The sequence below is a fragment of the Corvus kubaryi genome, unplaced genomic scaffold (assembly GCF_017639235.1).
Source record: "Corvus kubaryi isolate FWS band 111438036 unplaced genomic scaffold, C.kubaryi_AGA036_p1.0 137, whole genome shotgun sequence".
Taxonomy (NCBI): Eukaryota; Metazoa; Chordata; class Aves; order Passeriformes; family Corvidae; genus Corvus; species Corvus kubaryi.
Window position 1 is genome coordinate 14,330,145 of NW_024580671.1, and position 20,866 is coordinate 14,351,010.

Below are 20,866 nucleotides of genomic sequence, written 5' to 3' on the forward strand. Positions count from 1 at the left end.
AGAACGCCATTAGTTCATTGACACTTAAAAGAATGCAACAAGTAGCGCTCTGTACTAGGATATGCTGATTTGATCAACTCTTGTGGTTGACTTTCTAACACTATCAATAAAAAGCTGCAAAAGGAAAGAACAAGTTGTGGAACAGGTTTGCAAGCAGTAATACTTTATGTCAGTAATACTGACAGACAATACCCTTACTATATTTACTTTTTTTCTATTTCCAAATCCCTTAATGAGATCTATAAATCAGAAAAACACTCCATTTTTCTCTATATTAGATAAATGCTTCACAGATCTCTGTGTTTTTAGTCTTAAAGTGAGATTTGAAGCAATTAGGTCAAGTAAGTTTCACTTGCTTATATGCCTCTAAGCATTGTAATAGTTGTATGGACTTCTGTATGGCAAATTTCAATGAAAGTTAGCACACTACTACCTCTGCTTCTGGATTTCTCAATATAAAAGACATTCTACATACATGAAGCAAAAAATCCATTGTACATAATGGGATTTTTCTTTATGTGATCTCATTCCTCCCTGTCAGGTATATAGTTTGTTCAAAATCAGAAAGTTAAGAGAGACATTTCCTCTTATAAATTATTCAGCCATGTAGCTTTATCTTTTTTATTTTCCAGTTTGCTTATTCCCTTCACTTTGACTACAGTTTACAGTCTCTATAATAAACATTAATATCTGTTGCCTCTTTTTGCAGGCCATTTCCTATATATTATAAATATCACTTGCTTTAACATATTTAACACAGAAGCAAGGTATGCTGCTTGGGAAAATTCCTTATTAAAAATTCTTTTGCAACTCTTGTACGCCTTCAGTTCTTTCAGTGATTTAATAAGTTAACTTTGGAGCTCCATGACAGCTCTTACTGATGGAAACTTGTTGCAGTGGGGATACTGCAACACACATATATCGAACCAGGAGTCCTGTGGAAAGGAAATACATATGGACGGATTCTTGCTAGATGTTTCAGAGATGTTTATTTCTCCAGCCGCATGGCCGGGGCTCTGCTGAGGAACTGTTCCAGTCACGGGACCAAGGGTCCTTCTGCCCGCGCAGGGAACACAAACCAACCAATGGGAACGAGGCTGAGCAGGGGCAGGGAAGCCCCGTGGCTGTGCCCTCAGGGCCCCTCTCCCACGGCTCCATGGCAGGGGAGGAGACCCCAACACCTCACCCGTTTTATTTTAATAAAAGGAGAATGAAAACAACTGGATAAACATAACAAGAACCGTTTCAAGACAAAACAAGCCACCCTCCTGAGTCTTTAAATGTCCAATCAGATTCTGTGGAACATCTTAGGGCTGACAGAAGGGAGACAGGACTCTCTGAGCATGCTTTGTGGGGAAACTGAGGCAGGAGAGGGTTTAACTTCTTCCCTCCCTCTTTTCATCCCCCACTCGGCATTGGAAAGGGAATTTTGGGGAAACAATTGGCAAAAGCATGGTTTTGGGAGGGAAACCATGGATGAAAAAACAGATTGGGAATACACTGGGGGTAATAGGACATAGGGTAAAAGGGAAAGGTGGGATTAGGACAGGGAGACTGTAGGGAGGGCTTACAATAGAGATACTGTCTAACATGACTACAATTTTTTGCATATATACTGCCTTTTACAGGAACACCATCAGGCCCAGTGACCTGCGATGCTTGTAACCCTTTTCTACCTCGTATAATTTTGAATTCCACCACCTCTCCATCTCCCAAGCTTGGGATGCATTTTTCAGGGTTATTCTTTTTAATAGCAGTTCTTTGCAGAAACTGGTGCTGCTGCAATCCTGAACTTTGCAACCTTCCTTGGATTCATACTCCTATTCCGTGCCTAACCTGGCATTGATATTTTCTCTCAGGCAACCAAACTGGCAGACAATTATTTAATTCATTGTGGTGGGTTAGCACACAGAACCAACTACATGAAATGTACAAACACCTGAAACAGAACCAGGAGAGGGGAAGGACCGCAATGGCACGTGCTCAGGTAGTTAAAACTGCTGTGGAAATACATTGTTACTGTAGGAAAATCAGTCTCTTTACCACACTCGTGACTTTGAATTAATTACGATAAATAAAACAGGTTCCTTGAGAGAATTCTAGAGCAGTTGAAGTTAGAATCAGTAAGACTCAAAGTAGTAATACTCCTTTTTTTCCCTAAAAATAACAGACATACATATCTAGCAACACTGACCGGCTGTGAGCAATAAATGTAAATTCAAAGATAAATTTTAAAACAGAATGCTGTTTAACGGAGACAAGTTTTAGAAAGTATTACAATATTGACAGCAGCTGAAAAGAGGTTTTAAAGAAGGCAATTCATTGCTTTGTACTTCAATCTCCTCTGTTAACATAATTTTTCACCTTACTTAGATAATCCTTCTACAAAATGCTTCCAAAAATGCATCTAACAAGATAAAAATGGTAGAATGCATACTGAGCCTACTAAAAAAACATAAATTAGTTTGCCCATCTACTCTACTCTGATGAGATCCCACCTGGTACACCGCACCCAGCTCTGAAGTCCTGGAAAGACATGGATGGACAGTTCGACCAGGTACAAAGGAGGGCAACAAAAATTATCAAGTGGGATGGAGCACATCTATGAGGAAAGGCTGCCAGAGTTGGTGGTATTCAGTCTGGAGAAGAAAAGGCTCTGTCAAAAAATGTTTATGATGAGGATGCTAAAACACTGGAACAGGTTGCCCAGAGAGGTGATAAATAACCCATCCCTGGAAAAACATTCAAGGTCAGGCTGGATGGGGCTCTGAGCAACCCAATCTACTTGAAGATGTCCCTGCTTATGGCAGGGAGTTGGCTAGATGACCTTTTAAGGTACCTTCCAACTCAAACCTTTTAATTATTCCATAAGTCAACACATTAAAACATTTTTTCCATTTTACTTCCAAATTTCATAATCATGCTCTCAAGCATCATTTTCAAAAATAATTAGGCATACTAGGCTAGATAAGATACAACTTAATTTAACACATCGCACTGTTAGAAGTCAGACTTCAGAAGAGAAAGACATTCCCACAGCTGGCTGACCCAACCCTGTTGTGTGTAATGACATCAATACTCAGTTTCACTTAGACAAAAGCATTTCTTGTCAGCTCATAAACAACTTCTATAGAGTTTCATATACAAAGGAAAAAACCTTTAAGATTATGCAAATATATATCATAAACTAATGTCAGGACTAACACTGAGAATAATTTGCTACCATGCAAAAATAGCATCATCTTTTAAAAATAATACCAATAGCATGAGATCACGGAATTGGTTTACTGATGAACTTTTCCTCAGATGTAGATCCTAACACCCTAAACACAAAAGTAGATGGAAATGGCACACCAAGAATTTTCTCTTTGAAGCAAAATGCTTAACAAAAGAATGCCTAAACTATCAGTAACACTAAACTTTTTCCTCTCCTCTCCTGTATCCTAATATTCCCACCCTCTCTCAATGGGAACTGAATTTAAAATGTTTCGTATATTCAAAAGATAACAAACAAGTTCTTGAAACCTAACAGCTGAAGAAGAATTTACCTTCCTACGGGAAATTATGTCAAAGTCCTCAACATGAGAAAGCCATGACTACATTCATCAGTCCAATTCATTGGCTTTCATTAAGATGATTTAGTTAGATGCCGTCTTAACAGAAGTTGTCAGGACTCGAAGGGAGACTCCCTTCTCTTTCCCTCCCCCACTGTCTCTCAGTAGCTAGCTGTTTTTCAACAAAGTTGTCAAGAAACTTTTCCAGAATAATCAAGTGCTACCCAAGGGAGTTTGCCTCATTATCTCCCAATCCAGCATTAACCTGCAGGTTTGATACTATCTACAGTGTTAGCTATAAGACTGGACCAGGCGAGCTTGCTTTAAGACTTGCTTTAAAGACTTCCTTTAAGAGATGTGTTAGCCAAGACCTTCCAATGTAAAGGTACATAATCTTATCTTTAGGCACGTTACCCTATCATACATTGTAAACAGAGAAGCTCCTTACAGTTTATTAGCATTATGTAAACAGCATTTATTAGAAGAAAATCAAAATTTTCCCAAGATGTGTCTTAGGTTTAAACAACAAATCAATGTTATTACAAAATTTAACTGAGTTTGCACCAACTACTGAATTTTCCCTTATAGGTATATCATAACACCTGTAGTAAACAGTTCTCATGCAATAGACCCTGTTAACAAATACAATGATGATATCAATTCTATATGACAATTTAAAACCTTACAAAAACTACAGTGGGAAACAGTTGTACACACGAAAAGCCACAAATCCTTAAAAGGCAACACAGCTCTGGATCAAAAGCAAGTCAAATAAACAAGATAGTTGTTGAGAACTGACATGATGAGAACTTCTGGGGTTTGTATTTTTCACCAAATTTGGTGTGTTTACTGTAATTTTGTCAAATAAATACTTACAAGTCAATTTACTACCTAGCATTCCTTACTCAACAACGATTTTTAAGAATATAAAAATGTTCTTTGCGAAGTTCATAAATATCTGTCTTTATCCTTTCTCAATGCCTCAGAGCCACAGCAGAGAAACTGTATTTAAATACAACTGAAACACTTAGAAGGAGCAAAGTATAAAAAATACCATACACAGAGAATCAGACTGAAAATACCTACTGTAATTATGCTTTTCAAAAACAAGCTCACCCAATTTTCTCTTAGGGCTTTTAGAGAAGTTAAAGCCAGGATTTAGAACCATTCCACATTTCATATAACAGGCCAGCTCTATTGTATGAGGCTGTTTATTTACAAGCTCAGCAGAAAAAAAGAATCAGGTCGTGGGAAGTTCTGCTAATTTGATAAACTCTTTTCTCTCATCCTGAGATGGAAACTGCATAACCAGTTAGAATTCTACAAGATCTTCTAAAAGGAACAAAACTATCAGTAAGCAATTTCTGAAAGCAAACTTGTTTTTTAGAATTGGATGGATAAATTTTGCAAAGAAAATAAAACAGCCTTCAATAAATGTAACAGTCAATTGTTATGCAAAGAAAAATATTTAAAATATTAATCTCTCAGCAACTAAAACCAGCTGCCAGTGAAAGCAACATTCACCTTCCAATTTAGCCACACAATTAGCTAAAACATGTAAAAAAAACCCCAGCTTAAAATAAGAGGAATTTCTACCTCCTCCCCATAGTTTTACATTATAGGATGGGGGCAAAAAAATACTGCAGTTGAAACCCTGTCTACTAATCTCTCCTTTTCTCCCCATTCTCAAGTGCAAACATTTCAGAAGTGGAATGACAGCAGTCTCGCTTTGAATGAAGTTTCTAGCATAATTCTACATATATGGACACAGAGCCATATGCAGCAGAAACTCAGTTTGACACAAAATTCCTAGTAAGAAAACAGGCAGTGTTCACATAGATAGTCTCTGGGTTCTAAGTTAAATAGAAAAAAGATTCATCACAGCAATAAAACCAGACTTGTCCGAACTGAAACCTTTATACTTTCAATTGACCTGCAACAGTGGACAGTTCCTCACTCAGTCTTCAGTACAGGGCATTTTTAAAATGCTATGTGGTATCTGCATGAGAAGATTTGAGCTCTTAAAATCCATTCAAAATAAAAACTTATAGACCTACAGAACCCAAAGTGCTGGCATACAATCAGACATATTTAACTCTGAGTAATGACACTCAAATTATGAAATACAAATCTCAGTTTGCAAACAAATTGGTTGTCCCAAACACAAGAGAGCTAGAGCCAGTGGAGCAGAAAACAGTTCTTAAAGAAAATGTAGAAATTACTGAATCAGTAAGACTGCTGCATAAGACATGAACTGAATGTGAAGTCATTAAATATTTAGTGTAAACCAGAAACAACTTTTAAGTTGTATATTACCTATTATCTTGTTCCAAAAGGTTCTAATTTTCCCCCTCCACCCTCCAAAATATCATAAGCCAAGATAAACTAATTTAGCTAGCAGCTTAACACAATGGGTTTTCTGAGCAACAGATTTCAACAGACAAGTCCTTGCCTGGAGTTGTAGACAGGTATAACGAATCTACCACAATGCTCTATTATATGGAAACTGCAATTTTGTATATGAATAAACAAGCTACTCTACTCAGCCATGTGAATACCTGAGAGGTTCAATGTTCAGGCAGAGATTTTATTTATTTATTAAAAGAAAAAGGCATGTGCTAATGAGTATGATTACAACGCTGCTTATCAATCTCTGTCAAAAGCAAGACCATTTTCTTTGGGTGACTGCCATATTTTTTTCCCTCCACACATGTTTTTTCTAATAAAGAATGAGGTTCTTGTACGGTGTCCCTTAAGAGCTGTCAAATATTGCAACAAAACAGCAGACTTATGTACATTTATAGCACCGTCTCATAAATCCCTTTGGCTAAGTTTATCTTCTATAAGCAAGACATAGATCAGTTTACATTACAGGAAAGTTTAAATCCAAAGCCTAAAGGCCTCCCACAATATAATACACTGCTTTAAAACAGCATAATATTTAAACAGGTTCACTATTTCGTTAATCAAAGAATACATACAGGGAGGAGAAAAAAACCCCAAGAAACAACCTACCCCCTGTAATTCAAAGGTGACAATGTAAAGGTAACTGCCTTGGCCTATGACACATCTGAACTCCCAACATGAAATGCTGCTTTATTGAGAGAAGAGTCAGTGACCTTTCACTTCCATCTGGAGACTCTCTCATCAAACATTTCCACTTAAAATAACCATTCTTACCAAAGAAGAATTTTCTTCTCAATGTACAACCTTCAGACCACACCTCTACAACATCCTGTCATCACTCTGTGCACTTACAAGGGGTTAATCACTAAATGGAAGGGTAGTTCAAGCAGAGATCAAAAAGCCACAATTGCTGGGCTTCCATCCCCCACTTGCAACCAGTTTTCTCTATGGCCTTCAGTAAACATTCTCACTGTGAAGGTGTATGCATCTACAAAAACCAAGGTATATTATGTTTTACCACCCTAAAGTGGTAATTGCAAGTTTAATATTCAGAAAACCACATAAAATTTTTCAGAGGAAAGACAATAAGCCATTGATTTTAAATACTTTCAAAACAAAACACAGAACTGCCTGATGAACCTCAGTTGTTCACAGATCACAAATTGTTTACCATTAAGTTTCCATATTCTACCAGACAGTCTTCTCTCATTCCTAGCACCAAAATTACTTCCATTTATTGCAAAATATTTCCTACGCACTCCAGGAAATAAGTTGATCTGTTTTTTATGTATAAATGTATTAGTATTAAAGACTGGACTACGAAGACTATTTCCTACTTCACTTAGAACATGGGAGAAAAACCCAACCAATAAACAAAACAACACACGTAGTAGCAATATGTTTCTTTCTTAACAAAGGAAAAATCATTCATATATACAGCTGAAAAGGAGATATTAAAAATGTCCTATGTAAGCCACTTCTCAGGAGTCTACTTCTTATTTATTCTACAAATATGGCAATCCTTATTTTACAAAAATCTGGGCCTCAGATAATTCAAAGGATCAAATTTAATGCATGTGTAGCTGGGATTTACAAGTGCGTCATTTTGTAATTTCTCTTTGAAGATGAGTCTTACCCATCTTAAGTTGCCAAGTTTCATATATTTCCCATCTTGCAAACTCAGTTTGGTTGGTGAAAAAAAAAATGAAGTAATGCTCTGTGCACTCAAAAGGATTAAAATTGGGCATGACTAAAGTGAACAGCAGCTAACAAACTTCTAAAGCATTTCACGCTGAAAAGTTCATCTGACCTTATAAAAATGAACTTGGATGCAAAATCCATTGCTATGAGGCCCACAGAGAAGTACTGCAAAACTAGAATCCTTCTACATATAATAGCATAGTTCCCTGCAACTTTTTAAAAAATCTGATATGCATGAATGCTTTGCATAAATGAGCTTAATATATTGCTGAAGACAAGCACTAACATAACTCCAGAAGCAATCAACATCAGTACAAGATAAATGTACAAAGTCACATCTTAATTGATCTCTACTCCTTTCAATTGCTAAGTCTCACAATCCTCATAGCATCAGCAATCAAGACATTAAAATTGCCTTAATGTGCGCAGAAAATTTTCTCCAAACTATGATGTACAATTCTTCATATATGTCAACTACACTTGAACCAAGAGGCACTTCAAATCAAGCTAAAACAAAATTCACATCAGTTCCTAGAGCTCAGAATTCCTTAGGTAACAAAAGGAGAGAAAGAGCTAGGAACTCGTTTTGAAATCTATGCCCTGCACATCCTCTGAATTACTTTATTTTTTACATATAAAACATGTATCATTGCCATAAAGAAGTCATGGTCAGGATAACAGCTGTTCCCTAAACATTGTATAAAACAGGGCATGTGGTCCAGAAAATAGCAGAAGGAATAGTAATGTTCCACTCAGTGCTAGACATGATAATGTCTACCATAAATGACAGCCACTTGGAAACTGGAGCATAACCCTATAAGGAGGAAGGCAAGAAAAAAAAAGACAGTAAGCTAAGTGGTAGAACCTCAGGAATCCTCTTGTCACTCATGGAGAACTGCTGCTAGTCAGTAGACACATCACAGATGAAGCCACAGCTCTACAAATGCTAAGTAAGCAAGCATGTCCTATTGTTAAGAAAAAGGCGAGAAGCTTAAAAAAACCCCAACAAAATACCACCAAAGAAACCCCAGGAAAAAAAATACAAAAAATCCCTAACTGCTGGTTTCTTCAACAGCAAAGTTTAAGAGATTACAGAATCATAGAACACGAGGAGTTGGAAGGGACCCAACAAGGATCGCTGAAGTCCAGCTCCTGGCCCTGCACAGGACCATCCCCAAGAGTCACACCATGTGCCTGAGAGCATTGTCCAAACACTTCTTGAACTTTGTCAGGCTGGCGCTGTGACCACTTCCCTGGGGAGCCTGTGCCAGTGCCCAACCACCCTCTGGGGAAAGAACCATTTCCTAATATCCAACCTAAACCTCCCCTGACACAACTTCAGGCCATTCCCTCAGGGCCTGTCACTGGTCACCACAGAGAAGAGATCAGTGCCTGCTCCTCCTCTTCCCCTCAAGAGGAAGTTGTAACTGCAATGAGGTCTCCCCTCAGTCTCGTCCAGGCTCAACAGACCAAGTGACCTCAGCTGCTCCTCATAATGCTTCTCCTCAAGCCTCTACACCATCTATGTTGCCCTCCTTTGGACACTTTCTAATAGATTAATATTTTTCTCATATTGTGGTGCCCAAAACTGCACACAGGACTCATTTAAAGACACTTGATATTGCAGATAAGCAGCATTTTACTTTGGGAGAATCTCAAGTAATGTCAACCATACAAGTCTCCTGACTGTCTAACTTCTAACTACACTTTAGCCATGTTCCATGCAATTTTTTTAAAAAATCATTCTCGTAAAATAATCTTAAACGTCCTCCTATTTCTTCAAACAAAAAAAATTATATATACTCCAAAGAACTTACCTAAAATAATTCTAAGCATATCCAAAGCGAAGGCATTTTTACATAAAATAACTTTTTAATATCATGTTTTGTGAAGCAAATGTCTTTGAAATAGAAAGTAATTAGCATTTTCACCACAGGAGACAACATATACCAAGAAATGTACTTTGATTTCCTCCTTGAGATCCACTACATTGCTCAATAGTGGGCAATATGCAAAAAATCGTAATTAAGGATTAAGGAACACGACAAACGTTTAGCAGTATGATCACAAGACTTTGCTTTCAAGATTTACTGTATTTATATAATAAATCAGTAGGGTTTCATTCCATTGCAAATGTATTTGAACCATAGATCTTTATGAAGTTCTTCCATAGCATTATTGCAGTTGTGTAACAGTTAGTCTGAAGTATATGATAAAGACTCAGATGGGACTATCTTATACCATACAACACACTTATAAAGCCTTCAACAAAGTGAGTTGACATTTTAACCTTACATTTCGAAAGGAAGAAATCAGGATGCATTTAAGACCATATTTTTGACCACTGGGTGCCACTCTTGTTCTGTGTACAATAAACTGCCTGACACTAACTCACTCTTCTCAGCCTTTTTGGTTTTTTCCTCAGCTTTAAACAACTCTGATTCTTCTAAATTGAGAAGATGAAAAAATTTTTACCCAAGTTTTTATCAAACACTCCTTTTTAAAACCCTTTATTATTGCTTCTAGCCCCAAGAATGCAATTCTAAAAGAAGTCTATTGCACACAGACCCTTACGATATATGAAGGATTTCTTTTATGGTGGTGTTATAGAATAACCCATCTATGTCAGGTCTAAATCATCCCATGCAATGGAATAGATATCTACTGCAACTCTGTGGCCCCGTATGGATATTGCTACTAACAGAGCTTCATATTGAGTTTGCAACACCACAAGACCAAGACTTTGAGCAAGCTTGTCAGGCTTGCTCTGTCTGAGCTTTTCCTGACCTGCTTGCAGTCTTTTTTTTTAACTTGCTGCTGGTTTAACAGCTATTTTTCTAACTGACCGGGTGTCTATAGCTAACTTGGTTTACTTTTGTTGATCTTGGTATGGTACAACCATAGTTTGAAACACATAGCACTAATAAGGAGTTATTCTATGATATAACGACTAACACCACAACGCAGTATCTACAAATACAGGCCTGGTATAATAGGTATCTCGGGAAGTGGAAACACAGGATGGGGCATATATAAGCACAGCCATCAGATGACATTCTTAAATCAGACTGCTAATACTTCAGCTATACTAACAATCAATTCTTGTCTAAATATTTAAGGTGACTTTCATCCTTGTCCATAAATTTTGAGTGTAACACTATCCTGTGCACTTTATTTGCTAACTCAAATAATCCCATGTAAAACATCATTGCAGGCATATGTATATTACAGCCCTATGATTTACTAGTAGTCCTTAGATTTCATAAATGGGAACCTGAGGCACAGACTAAGAGGGATTCACAGAAATTAACATAATATATGATGGAAATACATACTCTTCAGTTCAGCTAAGAAAACAGGGAGCTCAGAACAAGGCTGTGGTGAACTTCACAATCCCATTATCTATTCCACCAACCTTTAAAATGGCACAGACATTGTTATATTGTGGCCCCAACGTACTGCAGCCACAGAATCAAATAATAGACCAAAGAATTCTCTGAAATCATGTAAGAATTGTGACTGATCAGAGATCCATTAAATTACTTACACTTCCAGCTTACCATCCTAAAGATGTTATCATTATGCCTCCTTTCCTTTACTAAACAAATACTAAAATAGAGACTTTCATGTCATATAATTTCTTTAATTTCTATTTCAAACAATACAACTAAAAAACATTTTCCCACTATCGTCTTTTACTTCAACAGATGTCCTTTCCCTGTTATTTCACTGGCCTGCTCTACCAACTGTTTTGATAACAAAGTAAAATGCCCTAAATATTTACAGCCTATGCATGGCACTACTAGCATCAAAAAATACCTGTATTCAGGTCTTGTAGGATGATCATCCCTTGCCCATCTGTATCCTGATTCATCCTGCAAAACATACATGTGAAACAACTGTGTGACATGTATCTCTACATCAGATGTCAGGTGTATTTTGTTGCCAAACGGTACTCAATTACTGCAAAACCAAAGCCTTTAATGAGCTAAAAAGAAATTAACCCCCACAGCAAGTATCTTCTCAATTTATTCACTGTATCCCATTACTTTTATTTTCTCCCTCTGTCAATACTGAAGAGAGCAAATTTGCAATGCCATACAAAACACAAAAACTACAAAAGTTTCCAAACCATATATATGCTCTGACTTGAAGAAGAATTTCCTCTTTGAAATATAAATTACCATCAACACCTTGAAATTACAGAATTTCAAAGAGCTAGGTTGCAGGGGGCAACAATGATGACCTTTCCAGTATTTTAATCACCTGGTATTCAAGCATTAATGGGAAAATAAACATCATAAACACATGAGAAGAATCACCTTACGTACACCTCGGTGAGGAGGGCCACTTCTTCGGTCATGGGCAAAGCTGCGACCCTCGTCATAGTCTCTGTATTCAGCGTGACCATAATCGTCATAGCGACTGTAATTCCCGTCCCCCGGCCTCTCGAGCAGTGGTGGCTTCTTGGGCACAATGTTTACTATTCTATGGTAATCACTCTAAACCACAAAACAAACAAAATCATATTGCTTTTAACAGCTGAATATCCGTAATGAATAAACAAAAGTAAAACCAAGTTATTGCTAAATATGGGACTTAAAAGAAGAAATTGCACAGGAAAACAGCAAACATTAAAAATCATGCCAGTCTGACAGTGGAATAACTTATTAAATCTAATTGGACACCACTCATATTCAATCCTCAGGCATTACAAGTTTAATTACAGAGGAAAAACTTTCAACATTGTTTAATTTTCTTTTGAAAGTTTATAGCAGTAGCATCAGCTACTTTCTGAGCATCGGTTAGCTATGTGTACTTCTCAGACTTTTACATTATCTTTAGAATGCAACAAAGAAAGTTACACTCGCAATGTCTATAAAACAAAGAGCCCGTTTGAAAATGCTAACTATTTTCCTTATGTCCTTAACATCCTCCACACTGCAGAGACTGTAGTTAAGACAGACCTTGCTTCATAATCTGAATAGATAAGCACACACTGACTACAAGGCAGTAGCTGATCTGAGGATTGACGTGACAGAATTTTAACACACTTGGTTTTTCTTTCAGTGCAAGTTTCAGGCAGCTTTTTGCTAGAACACAAAATTAATTTATTTCCTCCAAATAACATATCATACACCATTTGCCAATTAAAGAAATTCTTTGTTTATTAAGTACAAATTGCACAGCAGCAAAAGACACAAATCCAATTTTCTAGAATTAAGTTTTATGTAAGTCAACTGCAAATAAAAAGCAAATGAAAACATTAATTGAAGATTTTGTATTTTAAATCTTCTTCCTTTAGCAAAACATTTTTAATGGGCCTCACATAAAAGTTACAAATGCAGAGACTTGAGCTAGCATGTGCAATTTGGTGGGGGGGGAAGACACTCAAGCTATTTTTTTAACAGTAAGAAGTCACGATCTAATGCACAGAGAGTTTTTGCAGAAAAACACATTACATTCACAAACTGCTAAATATTGCCATGCAAGGAAAAAAAAAAAGTTAGTTCTGATTTCAGAGACCACCCAACAAACTGACTAGAGGGCAATCCAAAGCCAGCCTCCAGCCATACTGGTGCAAAGTGGAGAGTACACAGACAGTCACATCGCTTGATCTACTCTTACCTCACTGAACATCCTCCACATCTAATTTTTTTTTTCTTAGTTTGGTGTCCTACAAAGATGTGCTGTGAGGCTTAAATAAAACTGTTCCATGCTTTAACCTCACCCAGAAGACCCCAGCACACAACTATCCTGACACATAGAACAGTTACATGAAAGCTTAATGTGTATCCAGTTGTGTTCTTTATCAGTATCTGAAAGCATATGTTTCTACTACAGTCTATACTTGGCATACAATTAGCACCCAGTTTAGATGAGGACACATCTCTTGCTCTCTTCAGACAAAAAATATGTTATTCTGTATCATTGGCACATCTCATTTCCAACATACCTATCGGCAAACACTAAGCACATTAATAGACTGAACAAATGAATTCCATTTCACTTGTCTAGTCAAAATTAAGTCAGACTTCTACATGTGGACACAAATACAACGGCACAGGCTTACAAGGACAGAAAGTACCTTCCAACTATCTTGAATCTGCAGAGCTGTATGAGAAGGAACTCCATATCCATCTGCCAGTATGGCAGAGAGATACCCTATCTTGGTTTTCCCAGCTACTGGGGGTGTTGTTTTGGTACAGATGGATAGTAATAATTGTCATGAGTGTATTCTGCTACTCCCTTCAACCCCAGTTCCAAACACATGTAATACAAAGCTAGCACTGAACTATGTAGTTAACTCTTGCATCAAAAGGAGTGTATCTTTTAGACTGTAAAGTAAATTTTCATAATGCCTATTCACACATTGTTCCCGGGGCAGCCTGAAAGAATTTAGAAATGTCACTGATGCAATGGTTAAATTAAATTGGCAATGTGTCAGTCAGTCCAACTACTTAAAAAAAAAAAAGTGAAAATACATTCTGCCTTTCCTCTTGTCCTATCTTGATTAAGTATTTTGGAGAAGGAAGTAGATAAACGCCCTGTGAAAATCAATCTGATTTACTACTCGCTGAAAATGCAGAAATGTTGCTGCCTGTAAAAAGAGTTAAAAACATCACAGAGCAGCCAAACACTAATAAACTCCTCAATAGAGGAGCCTCTGTAACGAGTTACCAAGTTACATTGGTAACTTACCAACACTGGTAAGCTTCCAAAGAGACAAGCTGAAAATGCAACAGAGGGAACCCAGAAGATATGCTAAATCAGCTATGTTATTATTTCAACATTTACAATAAGTAAAAGGAAAGTGAGATAAGAGGCACCGGTACCTGAAATTTTATTTTGCCAAAAGCACATGGCACAGGATGTAAATAGAAATATCAAAAAGTATTCTTAAAATTCTATTTCTGTAATACCTTCAAAGAAAAAGCTACAACCTGTTTTATTTCTTTGCTAGAGACTTCAGACAAGGGAGAAAAAAAAGTTATCCAACTCTGTGGGACAGAGATTTCCTAAAAGCATTCTAAAGTTACTCTATAGCACAGCAAGCACAGCTTCTGCATTTGCTTTTACAAGTGTAACATACATACATAACATACCACAGAACACTCCGTACCTACAGAGCAGATTTCTGTTGACACTCCTCTTGTAAAGTGCTTCCCTTACAGGGCTCCAAAGCACAACTTTAGCAAAGATGTACTTTCAACACTTGTTATACATATCTCCTCCTATACTTTAACCATCATAACAAAAAACTGTGTTGGTGACAAGAACAATTATGAAAGACGTTCCTTTACCACCTCAAATTACATAAAAGAAATAGTAACATGAAAAGATTGTGAAAAAATATAACATAGTATGGCCTTTTGTTCTCCAGAAGTCATTAAAAATCCTGCATTTAATAACAAAAAGAATTACACCAAAAAATCAGTTTATCAAAATACAAATATTCTAAAACTGTTTCAACAGATTTGAAAATTAAAAAAAAAGAAACCAAGACTTAATTCTGCAGGCATCCTGTTATTTCTGTGCAGATTTACGTGCTAGATTGTTGGCTTCAAAGAATGGGAAAATAAAAGAATTTGGGGTATCCTAGGAACCTACACAGGTAGATAAATCCAGCCCTTATGGTACAAGTCATTGTATAAAGGTATAGTATAGTGTTATTATGCTACAGATACAGTGCTTACTACATACTTACATCACCATGAATCCTGGGTGGGAGACGTTCTCTTGGAACTCTTTCATAGTCATATCGCCCTTCAGACCACATTTCATCTCTTCGATATGCCACTAAAGACAATAAAAATACAATTAGTGAAAACCAGACTCATTATGAATAGACAAAAGGATAGTGAGCAGAAAAATAAAGGTTCACAGACTTCTCCCAATATAATGTATTATGCAGAAACCCTGTACTTTTTATTGTTAGCCCTTTAAAATAAGTCTTTCTAGTTATGGAAAGTAATTAATGTACTTCAAGCAAAAACAACTCACAGTATGGGCAAGAAAACTGAACAACCAGAAATTAGCTCAGTACAGTCAGTAAAATGACAGGACTTAAAGATGCTATAAACAGCTCTATTGAAATAATGCATAATGCAAATACTAGATGTACCTATAAACGCATACACACAGCAATTCTGATACTGCTCTGCTAAAAATACTGGAACTTTAAAAAAAAAATTCAGCACCTATTTATTAGACTAAATAATTTCTACTTTTTAATAAAATATAATAACTTTGAATTATTTCATCAACTCAACCATCTGGAAAGAGATCAAAACGCCACACATCATTTCTTAATACAAAGCCCCATATGTTGATTACATGAATAGAACACACTCTTCACATGCAGATACTTCCTGTTTTAAACTGGGAGCCAGCAGAACAAAAAAATACCTCTTTCCAGAGGAAGGTGACTTTCAAAATCAAAATTAGTCATTAAAAACAAATGGAAACAAACCATCACCCTGAGAGATTCTAGTCACGCTATGCCAGACAACAGACTTGAGTTCAAACCTTTCTGTTAATTATAAAGGTGACAAATTATCTACTATACAACATTGAAAGCAGATATGCAATTGCTAGAATTATATTTTTCAAACCTTCCTTTCACAATAGTAGTTCTACCTGTTAAAAACAGTCAATAAGGAAAAGTAACAGCAAGCCATATTCAGAAGGAGAAATACATAACCTATTTGCACAAAGTAAAAACACTTTACTGGAAATAGACTTACGAGGCTATATAAAAATATTGATTAATACAGGTGCTAAGAATCAACATGACAAAAACGTTTATTAACTGTAAACAGAGGTAGCACTAAGTCCAATGCACACTTTTGCAAAAAATAACAAACACTTCCATACTTACTTTTCTCTCAGTTTTAGCAACTCTGCTTCTGAAGATCCATTCACTTACCTACAAAAAAACAGAAACTGAGGTTAGCAAAAAATGCATATATATTCATCGTAAGCATATTTTTTTCTGACAAGTAAACCAGACAGGTAAAATTTAAATGTTTTAACTGCCTGTACCCTGTGAACTGTCTTTGTAAAAAAAATAAGATTCAGTTGCATGTGATGAGAGGTTAATGAAAAGCTTGATTTAACAAAGGTTTTTCTTTTGGTAAAAGACAGTAAATCCTGAAAAAAAAGCTCTTTCCTCAACTACGTGATGTATCTATGTTCAAAGATTTTGACCCTAGCATTGGTTCAAACAAACCAGAGTATCTTATTGAAATATGGTCCCATTTTATAACAGACTTGACCTTAAGTTTGCTCTATAACCAAGACACAGAACTAGTCTCATGTAGCTACAGGTTATAAATCAAAAGCTGACTAAACCAACCAGCTTATCCTAGTTAAGGACAAAAGCAAAAGGATCCACTGTCCCTGCCCTCTCCAGCAAGCTCCATGTAAGACTTACTAATTCTGAAATCACTGCTCATATTGCTGCCATTGGATGGTCAGGTGCATCACCAGAAACACCTTCGTGGCACTTTCACAGCAACTGCCTCAACTTTTCTTTATTCTGTACTACGCTGACTTTCGCTAAAGCCTAAAAAACGCACATCAGGGCTATATGCACATGAACAGTTCTTAGGCCAACCCCATGCCCTCCTTCCCACTTTACCAGGAGGATGCTCAGGACTGTCCCCACAGTCTTTGTGCCCAGAACAGTACTAGAACATTTCTGCGTTTTTATGTACTGGGAGGGACAGAATTAGCTACGGAAAGACAAAATCTTTACACTGAAAAGGCATCACGTGCTCTGCCTTAAAACACTTCACTGCTGGTCCCTCATGCCCAGCGCTTGCCCCAGGGGGAACCATTCCTTCTGTCCATACTTGCCCACAGCCTGAACCGCCCACAGCACCCACTCCCTCCCCTGCTCATCCACAGCCCACCCACCTCTCACACGCACAGATATTTAAGTACTTGATGGCAACCCTCAGTTGTTTAGACCAATAGCAAATACCAGAAGCTGAACTCAGATAAGGTTTCCACGTGGGCTGCTTTTCTTTTTTTTCCATTTTGACAAATACAGTAGTGACCCTGTCCTTTTGCCTGCAGGAGTTATTGAAACTGTTAACTGAACACAATGTTCAAAATGCAACACATCTCAGAGAACTGCTACTGAAGCCGAGTGCAAACTTACACCTCATGCTGCTTTGTCAGTCAAACCACCTCCAACATCCCAACACACATGACTGCCAGCAGGCTCTAACACTTACATACACATCCCATTATATTTTCAGGCAGCAAGGCTGATATAAATACTTCCTTTTTTTATCACTGTTGGACCTCACTGAAATGAGCAAGAATTAACACCAGTATTTTGACAAAAAAAACACAAGCTAGAAAAAAGGTAGAGATACACTATCACAGAAGTCAACAGACTGACAAAAAATATATACCAGACAACAAGCAACTATGCAGGTGGAAGAAAAATCTAATTTACATTTAGAGGAATGAAATTAAGGCAGTTAATCGGGCAGAATCAACCATCACAAGTACAAGAATGGCTTTACTCCAATTAGCACTATGTTGTGCTCTATGCTAATACAGGTTTTGTCATCAAGCAGACTACACAGGTCTCTTCAGATTTTTTCATCACTGGGCTTTCTTTATCTAACAAACAATCATTAATTTTTTATTCTCTTTTGCTTTCTAAATAATATGTGTTAAAAATTCCTGATGCATTTGCAAAAGCACTCCAGTATTTTGAAACATTTTGTACACAATTCTTGCCTGCTTATACTTACTTGAAACATCAATTTTCATCAAGGCTAGAAGTATCTACTGCTCCAGGATTCATAATTTCCTAGCATGTGCTATCATCTTTCTGCAGAATCTACATTTTTGTTTTCAAAACATATGGCTCCCTAAACCAGATGGCTACATCTTGCTGTATGTGAAAAAAGCACAAAAATAATGCTGTGCAGCAAATGCAGAGACAGGCAGCTGAAGTGCCTCCCATATCACTGGGATATATCTGGTTTTATAATATTACATTGACAAACAGCAGAGACTGACAAATGTGAGCCAATTCTGTCTCGTCTCTACTTTGGAAAGCTCTCCAAAAAAGCTCAAACGCTTTTGTACAGGTAAGCTCTAGGAGAGATGTAACTTATTAGCAATATCACTATAACACCTGCAGTGATCCTGCTGTGAGGACATAGACAGGAAACATTGTTTTATCTTCCAACAATTAGACTCTGTATTTGATAATGCTTCAAAGACATCCCAGTACCTCTTACCTAGACAGGAGGCAAGACAGATAAAACTGGGAACACACTGACTAGACATAGTCCTACTGGTAATACGAAAAAGCAGAAGTGTAAGAGCAGAGGGGAAAATCCAACACATCAGGAAATAAAATAATGTGAGAGAGGCACTAAGAAAAAAACAGAGATTTAAAGACAACCTGTCTCTGCCTAATAGCAAATATTAGGCTATAAGATTTGCAAAAGCAATTAGAAGTATGACTGCAACAGGTCTAGGGATATTCACCTAGAAACCTAATAACCAGAGGGAAGAGGCTTTCTTTCAATCTTTCTCAACCCATTCACAATAATTTTGACTTAAAATAAGGGGAAAAAAAACAACCAAAAAAATTATTTAAAAAAATCACTGACCAAGAAGTCAAATTAACTCCTACCTCAAAAGAAAAAATAACTCAAGCACGTGTAAATTGAATAAAATTATTAACAGCAGCGGCATTCCAATGAGGATTTACAATCCCACCAGTTCCACTTCCTTACTACATCATTCTAATACGCCACTAGAACAAGAGAAATGGAAGCAATGCTTTGGGGGTTATATTAATAGAATGACGGCTGTATTAGCACTTATCTTTGCCTGACCACCTGCAGTTACCCACCTGGCCATCATCAGTACCAATGCCATGAAAAGCATATTACCGGGCTGTGATGTGGCTGCTACACCAGCAATGTCACTGCAAGCAACTGCATGGATCACCATTGCTCCCACGGCTTTCCATCCTGCAGCACAAACACTTTGACAACAAAACAGGGCAGCTCTCTATACTGCTGCCTTAACAGGTCAAAACCACAACACTCTCAAAAACTACTCTTCAAAGTACCAACCAATGCATAGCACTTCACCCACAGCAAATCACTGTATCACACTCTCCTCACAAGTTGTGTGGGTTTCCACATCTTTTTGTGTATTTCTAACTTTGTTCCCTTGAAGTCACAGATACTCCAGAAAAGAAACTTATAGACTATCCTTGAAAACACTAATGGATGGCAAAGAGCCTACTTGAGGTGTATGAGTGAGAATAAAGAACCATGAACAGTAGACTTGAGATGGTTAAATACTAATAAGGACTTAAAATATTACAGCATACCTTATTGTTAAACTAATCGCACAAATTTATCCTGAAAGATTTATTCTAGTACTTATTAGGAAATGAGCTGAGTGACACACTCATGTCTTATTTATTCCTCTAGAAACAATAAGGATACTGATCCTGCACCAACATACCCACCACACACGCCAATGAAAGTGTTTACAGTGGGATTTATATAGCCTCCAAACATTCATTACGAATTGTTTTAAATCACTCTCAGATGTATGTACAAGCAGGACGATCCTTCCCTTCAAAACAAATACACAAATTAAACTGAGAATCAATCTTCTGTCACGCATGGGTTTTAAAGAGGATTAAATGATAAGGCTTATAAGCCATCCCGGGTGCTGCCCCAACAGCCGCCTGGAGGCCGTCCTTCCCACCGCTCCTGTCCCGCCACCTCAATGCACCCCAACCCGCGGGCAGTCCGGCTCCACAGAGCTCCCCCCGGCGCACGGAGGGACGCGCCCTCCCCGGGCCAATCCTCGAGGGTGCCGCTTCCCAGGACAGACGCTCCGCGACCCCCCGAGCACGTGCTCGCAGAGGGGGCAGGAAGGCGGGCCCCGGGCCCCCCGCAAGGAGCCGAGCGCGCCCCGCCGCAACCGCGGGACAGGGGATCGGCCCCACGCCGTGCCACGGCACGCCACGGCACGCCACGCCACGCCACGCCACGCCGGCTCCGCGGAGGAAGGCGGCCAGCCCCCGGCTCGGCCCCGCGCCCGGCCCCGCCGCTCACCCGCCTCCCACTCCCGCGGCACGACAGCTCCGCGCCCGCCCCGCGCCTCCGCTTCCGGCGCTCCCGAGCCGTCGGCGGAAACCC

At 38.0% G+C, this 20,866-nt stretch overlaps 1 protein-coding gene across 5 annotated transcripts in view; it reads right to left on the minus strand.

Annotated features, from left to right (window-relative positions):
• Nucleotides 1-20,850, minus strand: part of PPHLN1 (periphilin 1) — a 64,025-nt gene extending 43,175 nt beyond the window's left edge. For 2 of the 5 annotated variants that reach the window (XM_042017964.1, XM_042017961.1), the window contains exons 1-5: nt 20,783-20,850; nt 16,543-16,590; nt 15,370-15,461; nt 11,993-12,163; nt 11,481-11,536 (exon numbers count right to left, since the gene is read on the minus strand). In XM_042017964.1, coding sequence (XP_041873898.1) covers nt 11,481-11,536; nt 11,993-12,163; nt 15,370-15,461; nt 16,543 — 320 coding nt within the window. In that variant the 5' untranslated portion in view covers nt 16,544-16,590; nt 20,783-20,850. Of the gene's footprint in view, nt 1-11,480; nt 11,537-11,983; nt 12,164-15,369; nt 15,462-16,542; nt 16,591-20,782 lie in introns of all 5 variants that reach the window. The other 3 variants (XM_042017962.1, XM_042017965.1, XM_042017960.1) reach the window with 2 other exon arrangements.
• Between the last annotated feature and the right edge of the window lie 16 nt (nt 20,851-20,866).